Source organism: Manis javanica, unplaced genomic scaffold (assembly GCF_040802235.1).
Source record: "Manis javanica isolate MJ-LG unplaced genomic scaffold, MJ_LKY HiC_scaffold_24, whole genome shotgun sequence".
NCBI classification, from domain to species: domain Eukaryota; kingdom Metazoa; phylum Chordata; class Mammalia; order Pholidota; family Manidae; genus Manis; species Manis javanica.
The window spans coordinates 1,488,249-1,516,178 of record NW_027332170.1 but is presented as its reverse complement, the minus strand read 5'-3'; the positions used below and the strand labels follow the sequence as shown (position 1 = coordinate 1,516,178).

The 27,930-nt window shown below is 39.3% G+C and overlaps 1 protein-coding gene across 9 annotated transcripts in view; it reads right to left on the bottom strand.

Moving 5' to 3' along the window:
- LOC140847599 (transcription initiation factor TFIID subunit 1-like) overlaps positions 1-27,930 on the bottom strand; it is a 117,519-nt gene that overhangs the window by 62,074 nt on the left and 27,515 nt on the right. For 7 of the 9 annotated variants that reach the window (XM_073228286.1, XM_073228288.1, XM_073228287.1 and 4 more), the window contains exons 2-15: positions 27,045-27,159; positions 26,783-26,899; positions 16,916-17,035; positions 6,908-7,149; positions 6,380-6,499; positions 5,676-5,894; positions 5,129-5,336; positions 3,745-3,921; positions 3,271-3,398; positions 3,068-3,175; positions 2,774-2,947; positions 2,126-2,299; positions 1,794-1,898; positions 60-260 (exon numbers count right to left, since the gene is read on the bottom strand). In XM_073228286.1, the coding sequence (XP_073084387.1) occupies positions 60-260; positions 1,794-1,898; positions 2,126-2,299; positions 2,774-2,947; positions 3,068-3,175; positions 3,271-3,398; positions 3,745-3,921; positions 5,129-5,336; positions 5,676-5,894; positions 6,380-6,499; positions 6,908-7,149; positions 16,916-17,035; positions 26,783-26,899; positions 27,045-27,159 (2,208 nt within the window). The remainder of the gene's footprint in view (positions 1-59; positions 261-1,793; positions 1,899-2,125; positions 2,300-2,773; positions 2,948-3,067; positions 3,176-3,270; positions 3,399-3,744; positions 3,922-5,128; positions 5,337-5,675; positions 5,895-6,379; positions 6,500-6,907; positions 7,150-16,915; positions 17,036-26,782; positions 26,900-27,044; positions 27,160-27,930) is intronic. The other 2 variants (XM_073228290.1, XM_073228289.1) reach the window with 2 other exon arrangements.

Sequence of the window (27,930 nt, the reverse complement as noted above, 5' to 3'; positions counted from 1 at the left end):
CCAAATTCATATGCCCTTTTATGTGCATCCTGACCTCCTCCTTATCCTCTCATTCTCACCTGCAGAAAGTCTTGAATGTGTGTATTCGCCCTTTTGGAGTTAGGCCTAGGAACTTCAAACAAGGGGCACTGCTGGCCAACCACAAAAATATCCACTAATTCCCGAATATAGTAACCTTGTCTTGTCCAAATGATAAGAAAGTCAGTTTCTGGCATCTTATGAAGGTAAATAGGGGCACGAAAAAGGTTGTTCTCAAGTGCCTAAAACAGAATGAAAAACACCAAATTATATACAGAGAAGCCCTAAGAAATTTGGTCAACTAATGAGAAAGGATAATCATGCTTGTCTGCTCTTGTCCCCATTATGCCACCTAAAATCCATTCAGTAATATAAACAAATTATAATATGGAATATCAAGTGGGATTGGATAGGTTAAGTTTTTATCCACTGGCAATCTGTAAGAGTCAGTAGAGGGGAAACTACAGGATTTGGAGTCATGACACTAGCTCTGCTACTCACTATTATAATGTCAGGTAAGTTATTTAATATCCCTGAGTCTAACTTTCCACCATCTACAAAACAGATACTTAAAATGCTTATATCTCACAGGATTGCAATAAAGATTACATATGGAAGTCATCTGATAAACAAGTACTATACTAATACCCTAGCCCCTGACATAATACAGATGAGATCAGAACATTTGTTAAAGAAATTTAAAAATAAAACAACAAAAGCTAATGAGGTAGAATATGTGCTAGAGAAGAGAGATTAAACATGGAAGAGAGAAAAATTTTGTACTTAAGTAGCAGTCACATGGGAATCAACTGTCACAAGAAACCTATGCATCTAAGGAAAGACTTCTGAGAAAATCAGAGCTGTGGAAAAGAAGAAAGAGGATCTTCAATATATGACTGTGCAAACAAAATTCTAATTGTGAAATACAGAAAGAAAAAGAATTACAGGAGAAGATAAAACAGGATTTTTCAGAAACGACAAAGGTAGCCACAAAAGCAGATGAATTGATAGAACATCTCAACAGAAAGTTACAGGAAGAAAAATGCCAGTAATAGAATAAAGATAGTACTCAAAATCTGTTGGAAAATGGACTACAGATGTAAAGGATAAAGAAAAGTAGGCTTTGCAGATGCTTTAAGAGAATAAGCCAGAGTAATAATGGAACTCACAAGGTACAAGAGCAGGGAAAAGGGTTAAGATTGCCAAGAGAAATTAAGTGGAGGAAAAACAAGGCAGGCAAGTTATAGAGATTTCCTCACATCATTTGTGGACCTCTCTATCTCCCTGTAACAAAATGTGTGAAAGCTAGGTTACCAGAGGGCCTTTCTACAGCCATCAAGGAAGGAAGAAAAAACATTTTACCACGGTTGTGGACTTTAAATAGCACAGTTTAGGTGTGGTTCAATACTCAAAATGACCACAAATAATATAGTCAAAACATACCACTTAGACATATCCAAATCAAACATTTATAAACTACCTATTATTATTAATCCCAGGTTGACTTCCCTTTGCCACCCAGATGTTTCTGGATTTACCAGTGTGCACAATTTCAAAAAAACTACTTTAAATTTAGCTCATGAATAAGATAGTTAGAAGCCAATTTTAATAAAAAGATCAAAAAAATTTTGGATTACAACCACTCTTGGATTATACTGATCTTCCCCACATTTGATGTTAAGAGTAGTACCTCAATGAACTGAAATTGGTTCTCTCTGGGCTGACTAGCTCATCTGTCAATTTCTTAAACATTACAACAGGAAAGAATTCCTCACCTGCAATAATTGGCCAGGATGGAGAGATCCCAGAAAAGGAGATGTATGGCAGTAAACAGTTTCTCCATATTTACAATCAGGGGCTCCAGCGTCTTTTTCAGGTTTCTGTAAGGAACACAGCAGACTCACGTATTATCATGGAATATAATCAATAAACCTACACAAAATATTCCATGAGCATAACTGACACTTTACTAGTATTACTACCTCTAAGATACCATTCCTTTCTTCCAAGAAATCTATAGTATAACAAAGACATATACACATTTACAGATTATCACTGGACATCTGACTAGCTATATGAACAACAAAGATCTTCTGAGTAGACTCACCCGCTTATAGTAATTTTTTATCTTGGTTGCCATTCCAACCTGCATCATTAATGGTCCATGTTCCTCACTGTATTCTGCAAGAATAAGATCTCCATCTTTGCCTGTGAGGTCCTGAGGTGTGCGCATAAAAAACATCTCTCCACCACCTGAAGCTTGCCTCTCCTGTTCTCTCATCTGCCCAGAATAAAGAGAATATAGTCCAGCTCCTGATAGGGTAACTGAAACTACAGACTGATGCTGTTCATTCTGAGACACTGACTCCAAACACTACCTCAACTTGCCTTTTCTTTCATTTCATCACAAAAATTCTGAAACATTATAATAAAGCTAAAACTACAGAACACTTATCTCACCACCTACATGTAATTGTTTATATTCTGCTGTATTTGTTTTATCTATAACAATCTCCTATGGATTCTGCAGAACCATTTCTGAAAATTGCAGTCATCGAGCACTTCAGCCATGAAGTATTCTTGCTCACGACTCCTAAAAATAAGGACAGTCTCCTAAATAACCAGAGTAACATTCTATGACATCTAAGAAAGTAAATAATTCCCTAATATCACCTAATATCCAGTGCATTCCCCCAATTTGTACTCCAATGTTTTTTATGGCTGGTTCTTTCTAACCAGGATTCAATCATAATACCTTAGCCTTCTTTTTGATGTGCTTTAGCAAGGGCTGGACTGAATGAGGAGCTGGCTGAGATACTGCCTCAAAGGAATCCTTCTTCAGAGGTGGGCGATGGAACTGCCGGAGTTTGATGGGCCCCATGTGGGTGGGAAAGAAGGGCTGCTGTAACTCCACAGCAGGAATTGAGTGCTAAGCCAGGAGATACAAAAGTACTAATTAAATACTAACTCTAGCTTAGGCAAGATTAACCCCTATTCTCCAGCAGAACAAAGCAGTGATTCCCATACACCACAGAAAAAATGCTTTTACCTGGATAATATTTCCTCCAAAAGTGCCTCTAAGACCCTGTTGCTTGGGGTAGTAATATTCATCATTGGAGAGATTCCATGGATCTTTCACTTCTGGCTGACACATGTTCTAAATGACAGGTCATCAAATAAACCTTAGTCAGACTACCCTTCTCCATTACCTTTCTTTGTTCTAAACACTGAGTCCCTTTTCCCTTCACAGACCTGCTGTGGTTTCTCCTTGATGACACCTGTTTTCCCTAGGAGAATTCGACTCTTCTTCAGAGATGATTCCTTCTTATTCTCCTTACAGGAGGAGTTAGAGGTGGCTTCTTCCTTCTCATCAGGAATTTCTAAGGATGAAATAAAAATCACTCTGGAGGTGCTATCCCTAAGATTCACCTTTTCTCCCAGTACCTTTGTACTTCCTAACCAGATCTCTCATCCCACTCCAAACCACTTCTAGTCCATGATTCACTCTCACCAAACACACTCAGGACGTCTCAAAGGTACTGCTTTCCAACTTTCCTACATTACAAGTTTTCCCTAAATGATACACAAATATTAGAAATTAACAGCCACCGTTTGCTCTCTCAAACTGCTACAGAGAAGATTCTAGTTATGACCTACCCATTTCCTACTGCCTCTTGACATTAACAGCAAGCTGTCAATTATGAAACTGGCCTTACAGTACCATACCCAAAATGAGATTCTCATCATTGGGATCAAGTGTCAAAACAGGAGGCTCCAACAGTCGGGGCATGGCCTGGGCATCCCAGATGATATTGTCCTCCCAGCGTCCATATACCAGCTCCTCATTGTCAATGGGGAAAATGGAATACCAAGGCTTGTCATCATCCAGGGTGGCTGTAAAACCTAGTCAAAACAGGAAGAAAAACTCAGCAATAGACAAAACACTTATGCCCCTTTCAATCATGATTCTAGCAGAGGAAAAACGAACAAATGTTAGAAGAATTACTGATGTGGCTACTGAAAAGAAACCTACTGGACACAGTGTATTTCTCACTTTAAAAAACGTTGCAGAAAAACATGCTTCTTGCAATAACTTTAACGAGTCAAAATTTAAATAGCCATATGTTTAATAGAATCAGTTAAATTTTGGTAATAAATGATATGGCAAAATATGGTAACAATAAATGGCAGTAAAATATATTAAAAATACAATTATTGCTGTAGTTTATAAAATCATCCATGTAAGAATACTGTGCAACCAATAAAGTGTGTGACAAAGGAAAAAAATAATTTCTTGGATTTAAAAATTAAGACATTTTTGTTGTTCTTCCAAATTATATATGTAATCCATGTTAACTGTAAATCTGGAAAAAAATACAGAAAGGTATAAAGAAAACTGAACCTATCTGTGATCTTACAAACCAGAATAACCACTTTGACACCCATACTGAAGTTGCTTTTAGTCAGCTTTCTGTGTTAATATAGAGTGCTTTTCTTCCCCACTTACACAAGCAGGGTATCAAGTATGCCACTTCATATGTTTTTTGTTTAAAACGAGTTTCCCATGTCATTAAACATTTATGAAGAACTTAGAACATAGAATACTTAGTTAAAAACTGTATCTATAGAGATGAGCCCAGCTACTACATACACACACACACACACACACACACAGAAAACTGAAAACAAAGTATATAAAAAAGTTAATAGTCAATAGTCTTTGGATGGTAGGATTACCAGGGACTTTTGACAACATATTTTCCAATTTTTCTACACTAAGTATTAATATACCTTTTTTGGCATGTTTAAAGAGAAAGAAGGCAAATTCTGAATGATAAAGATAAAGGAGTTTTGGAAACAAAATGAACCACATAAAGAATTTTTATAGCTCAGAAAGATCTTTAATTTCAAAATGGTTATCACATTCTTAAATTGAGAATCACAGCTCATTAATAACAGTGCAAAAAAAATTATTAAAGACTAGAATCAGGGCTCAGATCCGAACCATTTCACTGCCCTGACTCAGCAGCAGCAAAGATTACAGCTAAGCCCAATTAGGATGACTGAGATGAAGGGCAGTGTGCTGGACACAGCCAGCATAGAAACAAACCTTGCTGAACGTTATAAGCCATGGCATTCGGTGTCATTCTGGAAGGAAGCCAGCCTGCCAGGCTTCCACGCTGAGGGTCTGTCCCTTTGGGTTTGACATCCTCTCCATCCCAGATGATATCATCCTCCCAATGCAGCTGTGTCACCATCAGGAAGTTTTCATCAGCCAGAAGATCAGTGCCATTGCTTTCCTCAAGCTTCCTAAAGTCCTGCATAAGTACGGAAGGAACAACAAATCCCTGAATGGTCACTGGTCAAAGTTTTCACCCCAAATCCCATATTACATACATCACATGTGGTTCTTGACCTGAGAGAACCACCCAATAATGGAGGACCACTCCTAGTCTGGCACAGCACTCATTTCACAACTAAAATCCTTACAATGGGACCTAGATGCCAGGGTGATACACCTTACCAGACAAAAGGCTTAGACACCCACATCTTTCACCAATGAAACCCTGTCCAGTATCATCCTAGTTGGAAAGTAAAATAAAAATAAGAGGGCCCTGGGCACTTTGATTCCATTCTTACATACTAGTGTTGCTTACCTCCATCATTCTATTTTTTATCACAGGTTCATGTTCCATCTTTCTCAGTTTGATGCCATAGTCAAACCCACTGCCATCTTCAGGGACACCCAGCATATCATACCACAGTCGGGCGGGCCCGTAACGCCACTCAGCCACTTTTGGTTTGATATTTGTCAGTTTATCTGTATCTCCAGTTGACTGGGAAAATTTGGACTCCACAGGAGCCATCACCGTGATCTGTAACAAAACAAAGTAGTGGAAGGGGAAGAGGATTTCCTGATCCCAGCTGTCCTAAGAATATAGGCAGGAGAGCAAGTTAAAAGATCCATAAGGATGATTCTTGAATAGAATTGGAGTTAGAATATGAACAACAGAAGTATATCAAGGCACACTGTGCTTATCATTCAAACTCTCCTATTCCCCAGTTTACATATCACCATCTTCCAGCCCCCAGTACTTTTTTATTACAAAAAGGAAGGGATAGCCACTGGGACTGAACTCATGATTACTTGTAATCACCACAGGACTCTGCCTACTAAGGTGTTATTCCTAATTTAGACATATGCTAGGGGGAACTCATTTGTTCCCCTCCTAGGTCTTAATCGCAGGTCCCTATTTTGTCTACTTCATCATCAGAGACACGGCTTTGGAGGTGGTGGCAGAGCAAAGTCTTAGTTCCACAAAGACTTCTGGTTGGTTTATGATTCTACTGAGCACTCCACCTCCTGGATCTGCTCTTCTTGTATCAGATCATGGTGCTTCTTTTTCCTCTTTCTCCGAGCACTCCGCCAAATAGATGGGACGTTCTTCCCTGGCCCAAAAAGACGTAGGAAGCGTAACACCTAGTACAAAGAACACTTTACTGTATCAGAAACTCAAATGCCAGATACAAAAACAGCAACATCTGGGTCTGGAAACTTTGAGGGGTCTACTCAACTGTGAAGAAGAGATAAGGAGCGATAAACTCAGATTTATAACCTCTTCCAAAAAAGCAAAGAAAGAAGTATTCCTTAGTAATTTGGACTAATTCTTCTAAGACAACAAGAACGATTTCTAATGAGAACTATATAAATCACATGTGCTATCAATGCATGCAACTTAAAAAAAGACTTACTATAATGTCCTTGGATAAGGACACCTTTAGATTTTAAGAATAAGGAAGCCATTCTATATTCAGTACCTTAACAATAGATCTCAGTACTTAGAAGAAGTCAGTGGTTTGCAATGTGGGCATTCTCCACAGAAAGTACCTTTCCAGGTCGAAATTCTGGGAAAAGTTCTGTGACACTTGGCAACAGCTTGGTGGCATCATACTGCATAATCCCAGCCAATGGTAGGGTTAGTTTTCCATTCTCAGATTCTGCCTGTGTTACTTCCTGAGGTCCCATCTCAAATTCTGAGTCAGAGGAACTACTGAAGTCCACTTTCTCTGAGGCCAAAGAGGCAGGGGCAATGACGGAGGGCAAGATGATGTCTTCTGCATCCTCAGACACTGCAACAAGGAAGAGAAACCCCTTTGGCATATAGGTGTGAGCATTATTTCCTCAAATTCAGCCAACAACCCCCAATCTAGGCTTATGCATGGCTCAGTGGCAGGGGATATAGTTCCAAGAACTCAGATTACTAGAATGCAACCCAAAACACTCATTCCAATTCATTATCTCCCACTATCCCCAACTCACCTTGTACCTGGTACCCTAGGGTTGTGATGAAAGAGAACAAACACTATTACTACATTTATTACTTCCTGTAAATATATTAGGTTAAATGAATGTGCCCAAAATTATACATCTTTACATCAGTCAGCCCTTATCATGTCTGGTTCAGAGACCCATGAGGTGAAGAATTTTTTTAAGGCCATAGGATAACAATTAAGTTATTTACCATAAAATAAGATCTATGGAGGGGGGGGCGGAGCCAGTATGGTGGCGTGAGTAGAGAGTGGAAATCTCCTCCCAAAAACACATAGAGCTTTGAAAATATAACAAAGAAAACTCTTCCTAAAATAGGAAGAGGACACAGGTCAACATCCAGACCACATCCACACCTGCAAGAACCCAGCGCCTTGCGAAGGGGGTAAGATACAAGCCCCGGCCCGGGGGGACCAGAGCGCCCCTCCCCCCGGCTCCCGGCGGGTGGAAAGAAACCGGAGCGGTTTTTGTTTTTGTTTTTGGCGAGTGCTTTTTGGAAGCCTTAAAGGGACAGGGACCCCATTGCTAGGGAGGCAGGGCGGCAGAACCAGTGAGCGGGTGCCTAGGACCGGCGCCTGAGGACAAAGATTATCACGCGTTTATCCCTACAGGACTGGTAGGCGGGTGCCTGAGACTGGCGCCTGAGGACCGAGGAAATCGCGCGTTTTTCCCCTTTTTTTTCCTCTTTTTGGTGAATGCTTCTTTGAAGCCTTAAAGGGACAGGTACCCCAGTGCTAGGGAGGCAGAGCAGCAGGACCAGTGAGCGGGTGCCTGGGACCAGTGCCTGAGGACAAAGAATATCCCGGGTTATTCCCTGCGGGACCGGAGGGCAGGTGCCTGAGACAGGCGCCTGACGGAGGAAATCGCGCGTTTTTCCCCTTTTTTTTCTCTTTTTGGTGAGTGCTTTTTAGACGCCTTAAAGGGACACGGACCCTGGAGCTAGGGAGGCAGAGCAACAGGACCGGTGAGAGGGGTGCATGGGACCGGCGCCTGAGGACAAAGATTATCACGCGTTTTTCCCTACGGGACCGGTGGGCGGGTGCCTGAGACCGGCGCCTGAGAACAGAGGAAATCGCGAGTTTTTCCCCTTTTTTTTTCTCTTTTTGGCGAGTGCTTTTTGGAAGCCTTAAAGGGACAGGGTCCCCGGTGCTAGGGAGGCAGAGCAGCAGGAACGGTGAGCGGGTGCCTGGGACCGGCGCATGAAGACAAAGAATATCGCACGTTTTTCCCTGCAGGACCGGTGGGCGGGTGCTTTTTGGAAGCCTTGAAGAGACAGGGACCCTGGTGCTAGGGAGACAGGGCAGCAGGACCAGTGAGAGGGTGCCTGGGACCAGCGCCTGAAGAAAAAAAAAAAATCGTGTGTTTTTTCCTTTTTTTTTTCTGTTCCCTCTCTCATTGTTGCTGCTGTTGTTTTGGTTTGGAGAGTGCTTTCTGGAAGTCTTAAAGGGGCAGGACAGGACACTTAGACCAGAGGAAGGGAATCTGGGGATCTCTGGGCACTCTAACCCACTGGGCAACAGGGAGCACAGAGGCCCTTTATGGAGATAAATAGCCTCCCCGCCGCCGTTCCCCCTCCAACAGGGCTCCACCCCTTTGAAGGAGCAACCACAGCCACGCCACACCCACCGCAACAGTGGAGATAAACTCCATAGCAAACAGGCAGGTAGCAGAAGCCCTGTCTGCGCACAGCTGACAAGCATAAGCCACAAGACGTCGCTATTCTCCCAGGAGAGGAAGGCCACAAACCTACAAGAAGGGAAGCTCTTCCAGCGGTCTATCGTACCAGGTCTGCAAACTATCTCTATCACCATGAAAAGGCAAAACTACACGGAGACAAAGATCACAGAGACAACACCTGAAAAGGAGACAGACCTAACCAGTCCTCCTGAAAAAGAATTCAAAATAAAAATCATGAACATGCTGACAGAGATGCAGAGAAAAATGCAAGAGCAATGGGATGAGATGCAGAGAAAAATGCAAGAGCAATGGGATAAAGTCCAGAGGGAGACCACAGATGTCAGGAAGGAGCTCACAGAAGTGAAACATTCCCTGGAAGGATTTATAAGCAGAATGGATAAGATGCAAGAGGCCATTGAAGGAATAGAAAAGCCAGAGAACAGGACCGTATAGAAGCTGACATAGAGAGCGATAAAAGGATCTCCAGGAATGAAACAACACTAAGAGAACTATGTGACCAAGCCAAAAGGAATAACATTCGTAGTATAGGGGTACCAGAAGAAGAAGAAAGAGGAAAAGGGATAGAAAGTCTTTTTGAAGAAATAATTGCTGAAAACTTCCCCAAATTGGGGGAGGAAATAATCGAACAGACCATGGAATTACACAGAACCCCCAAAAGAAGGGATCCAAGGAGGATACCACCAAGACATATAGTAATTAAAATGGCAAGGATCAAGGACAAGGAAAGAGTTTTATAGGCAGACAGAGAGAAAAAGGTCACCTATAAAGGAAAACCCATCAAGCTAACATCAGACTTCTCGATAGAAACCCTACAGGCCAGAAGAGAATGGCATGATATACTTAATGCAATGAAACAGAAGGGCCTTGAACCAAAGATACTGTATCCAGCACGACTATCATTTAAATATGATGGCGGGATTAAAAAATTCCCAGACAAGCAAAAGCTGAGGAATTTTGCTTCCCACAAACCACCTCTACAGGGCATCCTAGAGGGATTACTCTAGATGGGAGCACTTCTAAAAAGAGCACAGAACAAAACACACAACATATGAAGAATGGAGGAGGAGGAATAAGAAGGGAGAGAAGAAAAGAATCTCCAGACAGCGTATGTAATAGCTCAATAAGCGAGCTAAGTTAGGCAGTAAGATACTAAAGAAGCTAACCTTGAACCTTTGGTAACCACGAATCTAAAGCCTGCAATGGAAATAAGTACATATCTCTCAAGTCACCCTAAATGTAAATGGGCTTAATGCACCAATCAAAAGACACAGAATAATAGAATGGATAAAAATGCAAGAACCATCTATATGCTGCCCACAAGAAACTCACCTTAAACCCAAGGACAAGCATAGACTAAAAGCCAAGCGATGAAAAAACATATTTCAGGCAAACAATAGTGAGAAGAAAGCAGGGGTTGCAGTACTAATATCAGACAAAATAGACTTCAAAACAAAGAAAGTAACAAGAGATAAACAAGGATACTACATAATGATAAAGGGCTCAGTCCAACAAGAGGATATAACCATTCTAAATATATATGCACCCAACACAGGAGCACCAGCATTTGTGAAACAAATACTAACAGAACTAAAGAGGGAAACAGACTGCAATGCATTCATTTTAGGAGACTTCAACACAGCACTCACCCCAAAGGATAGATCCACCGGACAGAAAATAAGTAAGGACACACAGGCACTGAACAACACACTAGAACAGATGGACCTAATAGACATCTATAGAACTCTACATCCAAAAGCAACAGGATATACATTCTTCTCAAGTGCACATGGAACATTCTCCAGAATAGACCACATACTAGCTCACAAAAAGAGCCTCAGTAAATTTCAAAATATTGAAATTCTACCAACCAATTTTTCAGACCACAAAGGTATGAAAGTAGAAATAAATTCTACAAAGAAAATAAAAAAGCTCACAAACACATGGAGGCTTAACAACAGGCTACTAAATAATCAATGGATCAATGAACAAATCAAAATAGAGATCAAGGAATATAAAGAAACAAATGACAACTACAACACTAAGCCCCAACTTCTGTGGGACGCAGCGAAAGCAGTCTTAAGAGGAAAGTATATAACAATCCGGGCACACCTGAAGAAGGAAGAACAATCCCAAATGAATAGTCTAACATCACAATTATCGAAACTGGAAAAAGAACAAATGAGGCCTAAAGTCAGCAGAAGGAGGGACATAATAAAGATCAGAGAAGAAATAAACAAAATTGAGAAGAACAAAACAATAGCAAAAATCAACGAAACCAAGAGCTGGTTCTTTGAGAAAATAAACAAAATAGATAGGCCTCTAGCCAAACTTATTAAGAGAAAAAGATAATCAACACAAATCAACATAATCAGAAATGAGAATGGGAAAATCACAGCAGACTGCACAGAAATACACAGAATTATTAAAGACTACTATGAAAACCTATATGCCAACAAGCTGGAACACCTAGAAGAAATGGACAACTTCCTAGAAAAATACAACCTCCCAAGACTGACCAAGGAAGAAACACAAAGGTTAAACAAACCAATAACGAGGAAAGAAATTGAAACGGTAATCAAAAAACTAGCCAAGCACAAAACCCCGGGGCCGGATGGATTTACCTCGGAGTTTTATCAGACACACAGAGAAGACATAATACCCATTCTCCTTAAAGTGTTCCAAAAAACAGAAGAAGAGAGTATACTCCCAAATTCATTCTATGAAGCCATCACCCTAATACCAAAACCAGGCAGAGACACCACCAAAAAAGAAAATTACAGACCAATATCCCTGATCAATATAGATGCAAAAATACTCAATAAAATACTAGCAAACAGAATTCAACAGTATATCAAAAGGATCATACACCATAACCAAGTGGATTCATCCCAGGGATGCAAGGATGGTACAACATTCGAAAATCAATCAACATCATCCACCACATCAACAAAAAGAAAGACAAAAACTACATGATCATCTCCATAGATGCTGAAAAAGCATTTGACAAAATTCAACATCCATTCATGATAAAAACTCTCAACAAAATGGGAATAGAGGGCAAGTACCTCAATAATAAAGGCCATATATGATAAACCCAAAGCCAACATCATACTGAACAGGGAGAAGCTGAAAGCATTTCCTCTGAGATCCGGAACCAGACAGGGATGCCCACTCTCCCCACTGTTATTTAACATAGTACTGGAGGTCCTAGCCATGGAAATCAGACAAAACAAAGAAATACAAGGAATCCAGACTGGTAAAGAAGAAGTTAAACTGTCACTATTTGCAGATGATATGATATTGTACATAAAAATCCCTAAAGACTCCACTCGAAAACTACTAGAACTGATATCGGAATGCAGCAAAGTTGCAGGATACAAAATTAACACACAGAAATCTGTAGCTTTCCTTTACACCAATCATGAACAAGCCGGAAGAGAAATCAGGAAAACAATTCCATTCACCCTTGCATCAAAAAGAATAAAATACCTAGGAATAAACCTCACCAAAGAAGTGAAAGACTTATACTCTGAAAACTACAAGTCACTCTTAAGAGAAATTAAAGGGGACACTAATAAATGGAAACTCATCCCATGCTCATGGCTAGGAAGAATTAATATCGTCAAAATAGCCATCCTGCCCAAAGCAATATAGAGATTTGATGCAATCCCTATCAAATTACCAGCAACATTCTTCAATGAATTGGAACAAATAATTCAAAAATTCATATGGAAACACCAAAGACCCCGAATAGCCAAAGCAATCCTGAAAAAGAAGAATAAAGTAGGGTGGATCTCACTCCCCAACTACAAGCTCTACTACACAGCCACAGTAATAAAGATAATTTGGTACTGGCACAAGAACAGAGCCACAGACCAGTGGAACAGATTAGAGACTCCAGACATTAACCCAAACAAATATGGTCAATTTATATTTGATAAAGGAGCCATGGACATACAATGGCAAAATGACAGTCTCTTCAACAGATGGTGTTCGAAAAACTGGATAGCTACATGTAGGAGAATGAAACTGGACCATTGTCTAACTCCATATACAAAGGTAAACTCAAAATGGATCAAAGACCTGAATGTAAGTCATGAAACCGTTAAAGTCTTGGAAAAAAACATAGGCGAAAACCTCTTAGACATAAACATGAGTGACCTCTTCTTGAACATATCTCCCCGGGCAAGGAAAACAACAGCAAAAATGAGCAAGTGGGACTACATTAAGCTGAAAAGCTTCTGTACAGAGAAAGATACCATCAATAGAACAAAAAGGAACCCTACAGTATGGGAGAATATCTTTGAAAATGACAGATCCGATAAAGGCTTGACGTTCAGAATATATAAAGAGCTCACACGCCTCAACAAACAAAAAACATATAACCCAATTAAAAAATGGGAAGAGGAACTGCACAGACAGTTCTCTAAAAAGGAAATACAAATGGCCAAGAGACACATGAAAAGATGCTCCACATCGCTAATTATCAGAGAAATGCAAATTAAAACTACAATGAGGTATTACCTCACACCAGTAAGGATGGCTGCCATCCAAAAGACAAACAACAACAAATGTTGGCGAGGCTGTGGAGAAAGGGGAACCCTCCTACACTGCTGGTGGAAATGTAAATTAGTTCAACCATTGTGGAAAACAGTTTGGAGGTTCATCAAAATGCTCAAAACAGACCTACCATTTGACCCAGGAATTCCACTCCTAGGAATTTACCCTAAGAACGCAGCAATCAAGTTTGAGAAAGACAGATGCACTCCTATGTTTATCGCAGCACTATTTACAATAGCCAAGAATTGGAAGCAACCTAAATGTCCATCAGTAGATGAATGGATAAAGAAGATGTGGTACATATACACAATGGAATACAACTCAGCCATAAGAAGTGGAAAAAAGCCAACCATTTGCAGCAACATGGATGGAGCTGGAGAGTATTATGCTCAGTGAAATAAGGTAGTTGGAGAAAGAGAAATACCAAATGATTTCACTCATCTGAGGAGTATACGAACAAAGGAAAAACTGAAGGAACAAAACAGCAGTGGAATTACAGAACCCAAAAATGGGCTAACAGGTACCAAAGGGAAAGGAACTGGGGAGGATGGGTGGGCAGGGAGGGATAAGGGGTGGGGGAGAAGAACGGTGGTATTATGATTAGCATGCATGGGGGGGAGGGAGAAAGGGGAGGGTGGGCTGTACAACAGAGAGGACAAGTAGGGATTCTACAACATTTTGCTAAGATGATGGACAGTAACCGTAATGTGGTTGTTAGGGGGGACCTGATATAGGGGAGAGCATAGTATACATAGTACTCTTCATGTAAGTGTAGATTAAAGATTAAAAAAAAAAGAAAGAAAGAAAAGGGGGATTACTCCTTGATAGGATAAAACTATTGGTAAATCAAAGATCAACGCATGCTTTAAATATCCTTAATGTCGATCACTTAAAGGGTGTCAGATGATCAGCTATGGAGGTACTCTTTTCTGATAATATTCCTTTCTCTTAATAAACAAAAATAGCAGTCCCTGTGTGCTGACCTCCAATGAGTTCTGCACAGTGGTATAGAGGGCATGTCAAAGTGTGGGCAAAGGGTCTGTTTGTTTCTATGCAGAAGATCAAGGCCTAGCTTGGATACCCAGAAAATGAACTAAGATAGGATATGAGGAGGAGCTTCCGGCATCAGCACTCTCTGGAGGACCCGTGCCAGGGTATGATCATCAAAAAGCCTCCACAGGGATCGGCGCGATGCTGCAGTTGTGGCTGCGTCCACCCCACCGTTTCCTGGACTTGCCATTGGAATGAGGAGGGAGATGTCTAGGCTGCCATGTGCATACAGTGAGAGAACGAATTTGACCAGATCTGTACTGGTGGAACTCAACCAGGAGCTGGGAGGGGTGCAAGTTGTAGCACTCCAAAATCTTATGACTATAGACTATCTACGGTTAAAAGAACATATGGGAGGTGAACAGATCCCAGAAATGGGCTGCTTTAATTTGTCTGATTTTTCTCAGACTGTTCAAGTACAGTTGGACAATATCCATCATATCATAGACAAATTTTCACAAATGCCTAGGGTGCCTAAATGGTTTTCTTGGCTTCACTGGAGATGGATGGTAATTATAGATTTGCTTTGTTTATGTCACCGTATTCCTATTATGTTAATATGTGTGTGCAAATTAGTTAGTAGTTTAAAACCTATACATACTTAAGGTACTCTACAAGAAGATATGTCAAAGAAATAATCAATCCTCCCATGTTTTCTTCCATCTGCTACCTCTATAGCTTTTCTTCTTCCTTCCTAATTACAACCCTTAAATAGAATTTGTGCCTCATATCGAAGTTACCGAGTATCATAATTCCTCCAGGTGGTAAAGATTCCTTGAGACAAGTGCTGGGAATAGAAGACACAGGGCATAAATCTGCAAAGAAGTAAAAAGCTAACCGTTTCAAACAATATGGCTTCTCTCTCACTTACCAACTTTACATTTCCCTGTATGGCCCTGGAAGATGACTGGTTAGCCAGAGATGGGTAAGATTCCTCAAGGGAGGAACAACCTAAGGCAGGCACAGTGGCAGGGGGGCCAACAGGTGAGAAATTGGGGATCAACAGAGGGGAGGCTCAGAACCTCATACCCCCTGCTTTGAGAGAAATCTTCTGCATCCGTGGATGTTTTATTGCCCTTGTCTAGCTTGGATTAACACAGTCTACAGACACACACCTGATCATCTACAATTGCTCTCTTACAACACTAAACTATGTTTTCTACCTTTATCTTGCATCTACCTATCACTTCAGCATTTTATTAAAAATAAAAATAATAATAATAATAAGGGGAGAAATGTGGGATCTACAGATAAATCAAGTATAAAAATCAAACAAATATTCATATTTGACCTGATTGTTTATAGGTCATAATGCGTGATCAAAACCGAAAGTTTCTGTGATGAATGCCCTTGTACTGTTCACCATGTAAGAATTTATTCACTATGTAAGAATTTGTTCACCATGTAAGAAGTTGTTCGTTATGCTTCAGAAGATTGGAGACTGACGAGAGTTAGGCTTGAGATGGATTAATGATTGTACATTGAGCACTGACCCCCCAATACTGAATTTTACTGTTGTTAACAACCATTTGATCAATAAATATGAGAGATGCCCTCTCAAAAAAATAAATAAGATCTATGACATAAAATTATAGCTGCTGTTTAGCCCACAGACTAAAAAGGAAATGGCTTAAAATTCTAATAGAAGTAGCTTAGAAGCATCAAAATACAGGAGATCAAAGACACTGCTCTTCCCCAAATTCTAGCATAGGACAGGGTTACTACTATTGCAGACTTAGGAAGAGGTGAGATGATCAATGAGGACTCTGCCTTTGTAATGTCTGAATCTGGCTATTGGCTCTATATGATTTATACATATTCTAGAGTGCCCTCCCCATTTAATTTATTTTAAAGAGAATCATCTAAACAGGTAGTTTTCAAATACCAGTACACAAATGAGTTGCATCAGAAATTACTTTGGGATACTGTACTTTTTGAAATGCCTAAGCTCTATCTTCTGAATTAAGACTCTCCAGGGATGAAGAGTCAGAAATCCATATTTTTTTAAAGACCTAGGGTGATTCTGATGGGCAGCCAGATTTGACTACCACTGATCAATTTAAACTACCTCTTCTTGAGTGCATGTTAAGATACTGCTGCCACATGTTTTAAAAGTAAAGCTTCCCTTTAATACAGAAATTTGAATGAATCACTTCGGGAAGTTGTATCCTGTCCTAGCAGCTTAATAGCCCCTATGTGCACACCAAAAGTCTGGACTTTTGAATCAACTTGCTCCATCAATAAAAACAAACTACCTACCACAGGTAATAGCATCTTGGTCTTTATCCTTCTTCATAGGTCCTGTGGGTGGAGGTGGAGGAGGCATCAACTTGCAATCTATGTCTTCACAATCAGCATCATAGTCATCTTCATCATAATCTAATAATACCATGAAGGTAAGCTCAGTATTCAGAATGTCACACAACAGTCTGGTGCTCCCTCATCACTCAAGAATTTAAAGCACCAAATAAAGCTCTATGCATATCCCTAAGAACACACAGGGAAGATGCACCTTCTGCCTTTAGAAGGAAATGACATCGACAAATGCTGTTCCATTACGTATACATCATACAGGAACTTAGGGAGTTCCCAAGAACTGTTTAAAAACCTTTGATCCTTGTCCTGATCAAATCTTGCTTTATTTGTTATTTTGCCCTGTTTAATCTCATAATTGAATTTAACATTCTTCTGTCACTTTCCTTGAGAGTGAACTTTCTCTTTTCTCACCTCCCAAGTCTGACACATTTCTTGTCCACTTTCTCCAGTTGGTTATGCTTTTCACTGTCCTTTAGCCACAGGCATCACTCAAAACTTGGTCTTGAACACTCTTTTATTCCTCTATACTTTCCATTTCCTTCAAAAATCACCATTTTTTTGAGATTAAACCCAAATCTATATGCCTTGCCCTGACTTTCCCCTCTACAATTGTACCATGTTCTTATACCAAAAGACCTTTCACTCTACATGGAAATAAATGAAAACAAAACTCAACAGCTCAAAACCTGTGGGATGCAGCAAAGGCAGTTCTAAGAGTAAAGTACATAGCATACAGGCTTACTGCAAGAAACAAGAACAATCCCAAATGAATAGTCTAAACGCACAATTGATGAAACTAGAAAAAGAACAAATGAGGCCCAAAGTCAGTAGATGGAGGGACATAATAATAATCAGGGCAGAAATAAATAGAATCGAGAAGAATAAAACAATAGAAAGAATCAATGAAACCAGGAACTGGTTCTTCGAGAATATTACCAAACAGATAAAACCTTCGCCACACCTATCAAGAAAAAAAGAGTCTACACACACATAAACCGAATCAGAAATGAGAAACGAAAAATCATTATGGACACCTCAGAGATACAACAAATTATTAGAGAATACTATGAAAAATTATATGCTAACAAACTGGATAACCTAAAAGAAATGGACAGCTTTCTAGAAAAATACAACCTTCCAAAGCTGACCCAGAAAGAAACAGAAAATCTGAACAGACCGATTACCAGCAACAAAATTAAACTGGTAATCAAAAACCTACCTAAGAACAAAACCCCTACATCACTGAATTTTATCAAACGTTTAGAGAAGACCTAATACCCATCCTCCTTAAGGTTTTCCAAAGAGTAGAAGAGGAGGAATACTTCCAAACTCCATCTGTAAGGCCAGCTTCACTCTAATACCAATACCAGACAAAGACACCACAAAATAAGAAAGTTATAGACCAATATCCCTGATGAACATAAATGCAAAAATACTGCACAAAATATGAGCAAACAAAATTCAAAAACACATCTAAAAGATCATCCATCATGAGCAAGTGGGATTTCTTCCAGGGATGCACGGACGGCACAATATTCAAAAATTCATTAACATCATACACATCAACAAAGGAAGGGCAAAATTCACATGATCATTCCAATAGATGCTAAAAAAGCATTCAACAAAATTCAACATCCATTCATGATAAAAACTCTCAGCAAAAAGGGTATAGAAAGCAAGTACCTCAACATAATGAAGTCCATATATGACAAACCCACAGCCAACATCATACTTAACAGTGAAGAGCTGAAAGCTTCTCCTCTGAGATCAAGAACAAGTCAAGGATGCCCACTCTTCTCCCTTTTATTTAACATAGCACTGGAGGTCCTAGACACAGCAATCAGACAACAAAGAAATAAAAGGCATCCAGACTGGTAAAGAGGAAGTTAAACTGTTGTTGCATGTAGATGATATGATACTGAAGATAAAATCCTAAAGACTCCACCAAAAACTACTATGATCAATATCTGAATGCAGCAAAGTTGCAGGATACAAAATTAATACACAGAAATCTGTGGCATTCCTATCTACTAACGATGAACTAGAAGAAAGAGAAATCAAGAAAACAACTCTATTTACAATTGTATCAAAAGGAATAAAATACCTAGGAATAAACCTAACCAAGGAGATCAAAGACCTATATCCTGAAAACCACACGACACTCATTGAGAGAAATTAAAGACACCAATAAATGGAAATATATCCCATGTGCATGGATAGGAAGAATTAAGTTGTCAAAATGGCCATCCTACCTAAAGGAATCTACAGATTCAACTCAATCCCTACCAAAATACCAATAGTATTCTTCAAAGCATTAAAACAAACATTCTAAAATTCATATGGAAGCACAAAAGACTCCTAAAAGCCAAAACAATACTGAGAAGGAAGACCAAAGTAGGGGGGATTACGCTCCCTAACTTCAAGCTCTACTACAGAGCCACAATAATCAGGACAATTTGGTACCTGCACAAGAACAAACCCATAGATTAACAGAAAAAAACAGAGAGCCCACATATAAAGCAACACATATATTGCTAATTAATATACAATAAAGGAGCTGCCTATATACAACACGGAAATGACAGCCTCTTCAACAACTGGTGTTGGCAAAACTGGACAGCTACATTTAAGAGAATGAAACTGGATCACTGTCTAACTCCATATACAAAGCATAACTCAAAATGGATCAAAGACCTGAATGTAAGACATGAAACCATAAAACTCAGAAGTAAACACAGACAAAATCTCCTGAACATAAACATGAGCAATTTTTTCCTGAACACATCTCCTTGGGTAATGGAAACAAAAGCAAAAATGAAAACGTGGAGGTTCATCAAAACAAAAGCTTCAGTACAGCAAAGGACACCAGAAGCAGAACAACAAGACATCCTACAATACGGGAGAATATGTTCATAAACAACTTATCCGACAATGGGTTAACATAAAAATATGCAAAGAACTCACATGCCTCAACACCCAAAAAAGCAAATAACCTGATTAAAAAATGGGCAGAGGATCTGAACAGACACATCTCCAAAGAAGAAATCCAAATGGCTAACAGATACTTGAAAAGAAACTCCAGATGCTAATCATCAGGGAAATGCAAATTAAAACCACAATGAGATATCTCCTCACACCAGTTAGCATGGCCAACATCCGTAAGACAATAATAAATACTGGCAAGGGTGCACAGGTCAAGGACAGAGTTTTAAAGGCAGCTAGAGAGAGGACAAAGCTCACCTACAAAGGAAAACGCATCAGGCTATCATCAGACATCTCAACACAAACCTTACAGGCCAGAAGAGAACGGCATTGTATATTCAATACAATGAAACAGAAGGGCCTTGAACCAAGGATATCATATCCAGCACAATTATCCTTTAAATATGAAGGAGAGTTTAACAACTTCAAAACAAGTAAAAGGTGAGGGAATTTGCGTCCCACAAAACAACTCTACAGGGCATTTTAGAGGGATTGCTCTAGATGGGAGCACTCCTAAGGCTAAACAGATGTCACCAGAGAAAATAAAATCACAGCAAAGAAAGCAGACCAACCAAATACTAACTAAAGGCAAAAAATAAAATCAACTACTCACAAAAGCAGCCAAAGGAACACAAAAGGTCACAGAATAAAACTCCGAACATAAAAAGAATGGAGAAGGAGCAATAAGAAGGGAGAGAAAAAAGAAACATCAGACAGTGTTTATAATAGCTAAATAAGCAAGTTAAGTTAGACAGTAAGATAGTAAAAAAGCTAACATTGAACATTTGGTAACCATGAATCTAAAGCCTGCAATGGCAATAAAAATATGTATCTTTCAAAAATTACCCTAAATGCAAATGGACTGAATGCACCAATCAAAAGACACAGAGTAACAGAATGGACAAAAATACAAGACCCATCTATATGTTGTTTACAAGAGACTCACCTCAAACCCAAAGACATGCACAGACTAAAAGTCAAGGGATGGAAAAAGATATTTTTTGCAAACAACAGAGAGAAAAAAGCAGGTGTTGTAGTACTTGTATCAGACAAAGTAAGACTTCAAAAAAAGAAAGTAACAAGAGATAAAGAAGGACATTACATAATGATAAACGGGTCTATCCAACAGGAGGATATAACCAATATAAATATATATGCACTGAATACAGGAGCATCATCATATGTAAAACAAATACTAACAGAATTAAAGGAGGAAATAGAAAGCAATGCATTCATTTTAGGAGACTTCAACACACCACTCACTCCAAAGGATAGATCCACCAGACAGAAAATAAGGACACAGAGGCACTGAGCAACACACTAGAACAGATGGACCTAACAGACATCCACACAACTCTACATCCAAAAGCAACAGGATACACCTTCTACTCAAGTGCACATGGAACATTCTCCAAAATAGACCACCTAGTAGGCCACAAAAAAGAGCCTCAGTAAATTAAAAAGGTTGAAATACTACCAACCAACTTTTCAGACTACAAAGGTATAAAACTAGAAATAAATTGTACAAAGAAAACAAAAATGCTCACAAACACATGGATGTTTAACAAGCTCAAAAATAATGGATCAAAGACCAAATTAAAATAGAGAACAAGCAATATATGGAAAAAAATCACAACAACAACACAAAGCCCAACCTTCTGTGGGACGCAGTGAAAGCAGTCTTAAAAGGAAAGTATACAGAAATCCAGAAAAATTTAAAGAAGGAAGATCAATCCCAAATGAATAGTCTAAAGTTACAATTATCGAAATGGGAAAAAGAACAAATGAGGCCGCAAGTCAGCAGAAGGAGGGACATAATTAAGATCAGAAAAAAAATAAATAAAATTGAGAATAAAACAATAGCAAAAATCAATGAATCCAAGAGCTGGTTCTTTGAGAAAATAAACACAATAGATAATCCTCTAGCCAGACTCATTAAGAGAAAAAAAGAATCAGCACACATCTACAGAATCAGAAACAAGAAAGGAATAATCACAGCAGACACGACAGAAATACAAAGATTTATTAGAGAATACTATGAAAACCTTTATGCTAACAAGCAGGAAAACCTAGAAGAAATGGACAACTTCTTAGAAAAATACAACCTTCTAAGACTAACCCATAGAGAAACAGAAAATCTAAACAGACCAATTACCAGCAGCAAAATTGAAGTGGTAATCAGAAAACTACCAAAGAACAAAACCCCTGGGGCCAGATGGATTTACCTTCGAATTTTATCAGACATACAGAGAAGACATAATACCCATTCTCCTGAAAGTTTTGCAAAAAATAGAAGAAAGGGAATACTTCCAAACTCATTCTATGAAGCCAGCATCACTCTAAAATTATTCCACACAAAGACCCCACCAAAAAAGAAAATTACAGACCAATATCCCTGATGAACATGCAAAAATAATCAACAAAATATTAGCAAATGGAATTCAAACATACATCAAGATGATCATACACCATGACCAAGTGGGATTCATTCCAGGGATCCAAGGATGGTACAACATTCAAAAAATCCATCAACATCATCCACCACATAAACAAAAAGAAGGACAAAAACCACATGATCATCTCCATAGATGCTCAAAAAGCATTTGACAAAATTCAACATCCATTCATGATAAAAACTCTCAGAAAAATGGGTAAAAAGGGCAAGTACCTCAACATAATAAAGGCCATATATGATAAACCCACAGCTAACATCATACTGAACAGCGAGAAGCTGAAAGCTTTTCCTCTGAGATCGGGAACAAGACAGGGATGCCCACTCTCCCCACTGTCATTCAACATAGTACTGAAGATCCTAGCCATGGCAATCAGATAAAACAAAGAAATACAGGGTATCCAGATTGGTAAAGAAGAAGTTTAACTGTCACTATTTGCAGATGACATGATATTTTACAAAAATCCCTAAAGATTCCACTCCAAAACTACTAGAACTAATATCGGAATTCAGCAAAGTTGAGGATACAAAATTCACACTCAGAAATCTGTGGCATTCCTATTCTCTAACAGTGAACTAATAGAAAGAGAAATCAGGAAAACAACTGCAATCACAATGGCATCAAAAAGAATAAAATACCTAGGAATAAACCTAACCAAGGAAGTGAAAAACCTATACCGTGAAAAGTACAGGACACTCTTAAGTGAAATTAAAGAAGACACTAACAAATGGAAACTCATTCCATGCTCGTGGATAGGAAGACTTAAAATAGTCAAAATGGCCATCCTACCCAAAGCAATATACAGATTTGATGCAATCCCTATCAAATTACCAACAACATTCTTCAACGAACTAGAACAAACAGTTCCAGAATTCATACAGAACCACAAAAGACCCCAAACAGCCTAAGCAACCATGAGAAGGAAGAACAAAGTGGGGGGAACCTCACTCTCCAACTGCAAGCTTTACTACGAAGCCACAGTGATTAGGACACTGGTACTGGCACAAGAACAGAGCCACAACCTGTGGAACAGAATAGAGACTCCAGACATTAACCCAAACATATATGGTCAATTAATATATGATAAAGGAGCCATGGACATACAATGGGGAAACAACAGTCTCTTCAACAGCTGGTGCTGGCAAAACTGGACAGCTACAGGTAAGAGAATGAAACTGGATCACTCACTGTCTAACCCCATATACAAAAGTAAATTTGAAATGGATCAAAGACCTGAATTTAAGTCATGAAACCATAAAACTCTTAGAAAAAAACATGGGCAAAAATCTCTTGGACATAAACATGAGCGACTTCTTCATGAACATATCTCCCCAGGCAAGGGAAACAAAAGCAAAAATGAACAAGGGGGACTATATCAAGTTGAAAAGCTTCTGTACAGCAAAGGACACCATCAAGAGAACACAAAGGCATCCTACAGTATGGGAGAATATATTCATAAATGACAGATCTGATAAAGGGTTGACATCCAAAATGTATAAAGAGCTCACATACCTCAACAAGCAAAAGGCAAATAATCCAATTAAATATTGGCACAAGATCTGAACAGACACTTCACCAAAGAAGAAATTCAGACAGCCAACAGACACATGAAAAGATGCTCCACATCGCTGATCAACAGAGAAATGCACATTAAAACTACAATCAAGTATCACCTCACACCAGTAAAGATCGCCACCACTCAAAAGACAAAGAACAACAAATGTTGGCGAGGTTGTGGAGAAAGGGGCACTGCTGGTGGGAATGTAAATTAGTTCAACCATTGTGGAAAGCAATATGGAGGTTCCTCAAAAAGCTCAAAATAGAAATACCATTTGACACAGGAATTCCACTTCTAAGGATTTACCCTAATACAGTAACCCAGTTTGTAAAAGACAAATGCACCCCTATGTTTATGGCAGCACTATTTACAATAGCTTAGAAATGGAAGTAACCTAAGTGTCCATCAGTACATGAGTGGATAAAGATGTGGTACATATACACAATGGAATATTATAGAAGAAATATTCCATATAGAAGAATATTAAGAAGAAAACAAATCCTACCATTTGTAACAACACGGATGGGGCTAGAGGGTGTTATGCTCAGTGAAATTAGCCAGGTGGAGAAACACAAGTACCAAATGATTTCACTCATATGTGGAGTATAAAAACAGAAAAACTGTAGAAACAAAACAGCAGCAGATTCACAGAATTCAAGAATGGACTAACACTCACCAACGGGAAAGGGACTGGGGAGGATGGGTGGGAAGGGAGAGAGAAGGGCTGGGAAAAAGAAAGGGGGCATTATGATTAGCATGTATAATGTGGGGGGAGGGCTCTGCAACACAGAGAAGACAAGTAGTGATTCTACAGCATCTTAGTATGCTGATGGACAGTGACTGTAATGGGTTTTTGTTGGGGGGACTTGGTGAAGGGGGGAGCCTAGTAAACATAATGTTCTTCATGTAATTGTAGATTAATGATAACAAAATAAAAAATAATAAAAATATATAAATAACCTTTTCACTCAGATATTTAATTGCGTAACACTGAAATATTCTTTTAAATTACTTTCTTTTACTATCAATACCACTTCTATCCTCATTTTCCCAACCTATCATTTTAATCTCCTGTCTCCTTCATTAATTTCTTACCCCTCAAACACATCTTTTCTATTTCCAAGAAGGTGCTTTCAAATTCTTCTACCCTGGGGTCTTGCTCTTTGGCGGTATGTTTTCACTCCTTTCAAGAAAACCCGCTGGCCAATTCCCCCCCCACTATTCTATCTCCAAACATTTCAGACAATCCATGTCTCCAAACCAAATGCTCTGCTGCCTCTTATCCATCAAACCTTGTCTTTCAATACTTTGGTCAATATTCACCTCCATGAAGCGTTTTCTAATGAGTTCCATGCAATTCCAGTTATTCCAAAGAAGCACCCATATAAATCAGGCCATGGGAAGGGGACAATGTCAGGGAAGGAGGAAGCTAATGGCAGAGACAAAGGTACCCTCAGAGGTCAAGAGAACTCAGAATTGAGATTTATCAAATTCAACATTCTCCTTTCCTAGGTGGTCAGCTCATAAAACCCAACAGGAAACTACCACTATGCTCTTCCATATCATCCCTAGAGAAATAAACCTAAATCTGAAAATAATACATTCCCTAAAAATCAGAGCTACTATGAACTCCCCCTTAGCCTCAGTCAGGGGGCTCAAAACAATAGTTATGCTACTTTTAACTTAGCTATTCTGGCAGGCTCTCAAAACTAAATATAAAACTCCATACAGAACTATGAGCTTTTAGCTGATTTCTGTCTTCCTCTTAGGAGTAATTATGCTTTGCATTGTCTACCCCATCTTCCCTAATTTCCCTGTGAAGGTAAGACCTGTATCTTCTATTTATCTGGGTTACTTCTTGTGTATGTGGTACAATTCATCTCTTTATATAGGAAGCACTCAAATCCATTAACTGACCCTGAAATGTAATTCAAAAAGGTGGACAACAAATAAACAACTTCATATAAAAGTTTCAAGCAGTGACAGGTAGCAAATGGCAGTGGAAAGAGTGGAATATGATGGTAGCTCTAGGTTCCAGACTATGGAACTGAGTTCAGGATCAGAAAATGGATTTTATTATCTTTGTTCCATACTGTCTATTAGTTACACAGCACACATCAGGTATTCCAAAAATGTCTAATGCACTGAGTTGCTGAATTATTCAAGGTTGCAGCTAGCTGACTGTAGAACTTTTAATAAAGCTCCACATTATTAAAGTTCTCTCAAGTTCAAGTTTTCCTTATCTATGATGAGGTGAAAAGAAAATAATCACTAAGACCCCTTCCAGTTTTGACATTCTGATTCTATAATGTAGTACCTTACACCCAGGAGAAAAACCTATGGTGTGTGCATGCATTAACTGCACTGTCAGCATAGAGCTGGTGAGTGATTAACAGAAGCTGAGCCAAGAAATGTGTGTGCTTGTTTATATGTGATCATACATATTAATCCTCCTTGAATTACCAATTCCTTGAGGGCAAAGACTGAGTTTAAACAGCATCTACAACAGTGCTATGAACAAGGTAGGTACTCAAATACCAGATGATAAGGGAGAAAGCATTATCATCGTTACTTGGCATTCACCACAAGTTTGGAAATAATCAGTACGAGGAATAATAGCCTGAGTATGGTACCACTGCCTCGGAACACCAGAGGAGAGCAGCAACTTGGAACTGAGCTGACAAAGGGAGAGAAGCAGAGCAAAGGCACAGAGAGCAGGAACAATGGCAGAAAGCACACAAAGAAAGAAACAAACAAACTAGACTATACAGCGGGATAATACACTGGTATGCTCTACAGAGGACACCAAACAATCACCTGAGTTGCAAAGGGGCTGCAAGCTCCCCATTGTCTGCTGACACCTTTGGCTTTCGTCTTCTGCTACCTCATTGATGTCTGAATAGTCCACAGCATCTTCTGTACTCCTGATCCAGCCTATGAATAAAAAAAAGCAGGGGGGAGTATATATTAACAAATAGCAAATAACTCTCACTCCCTTAGGTAACTCCCATTGAAAAGTACATTTACCCTAAGTGGCTAGCCTCCTCCCCCACCTTACTCCCTGTGACCCAGACTTCACCTTCATCATTTACCAGGGCACCGTCAGTCCCAGTCAGTTCTTCATTTGCGGTGAGTTCAGTGATCAGGCTGCCCAGACGCAAAGTCCCCAAGCCTGCCAGGTGCTTCTTACCCTCCTGAAAAAGGGACAGCACCAGAGTCAAAGACAACAACTATACCTAAGCTTCCCGTACAAGACGTATTTCCTGGTCCACAACAAAGCTATAAAATCTGCATGAAAAATGACTGCAGTGTGCTAAAAGGAGCTTCACATTCAAGAAGTGAAAAGTAAATCTTCCACTCAACTATTTATTCATCAGGTATTTATTGACATATTGTGTCCAATTTCATCACCCTACTTTAAGGTAATATAAAGAAATATTCAAAAAACCACCACTAAGACTAAATGAATGTAACAGTTTAAAGGGTATTTTATTCTCAGAATAAAGGGTAAAGCAACAGAGGTCGTTTGGACCAGACAAGGCAATAACTTTTCTGCTAGTTTTTGTGTACTTGTGTGTGCTCCACGGGAGAAGGAATATTGATCATTATTCTCTCCTTGAAAAGATGAACCTTAAACGAAGGTGAGTTTCGCTTGGCCACAGGCCAACGATAGCATGAATGAATGCCGGTGAACACTGGGAAAACTACTTAAGGGCGCTGGGCCCAGAAGGGGTCTGCCTTCCCCGGACAGTTTGAACATTCACTGTTCTAGTAACAGGGAGGTGAACCATATGATTTGTTGCAGCCTCTGTCCAGTCCTCTTGCTCTACAGCCACCTTAGATCAGCGATGGCAGAAATGCAGTTTCAGGTATCTACAAGTAGGTTCTGTAAGATAAATTCTGGATGAAATAAGCAGGCGAAGAGAGGCAACAGAGGGACTCTAGTTTATATGAATGCAAATTCC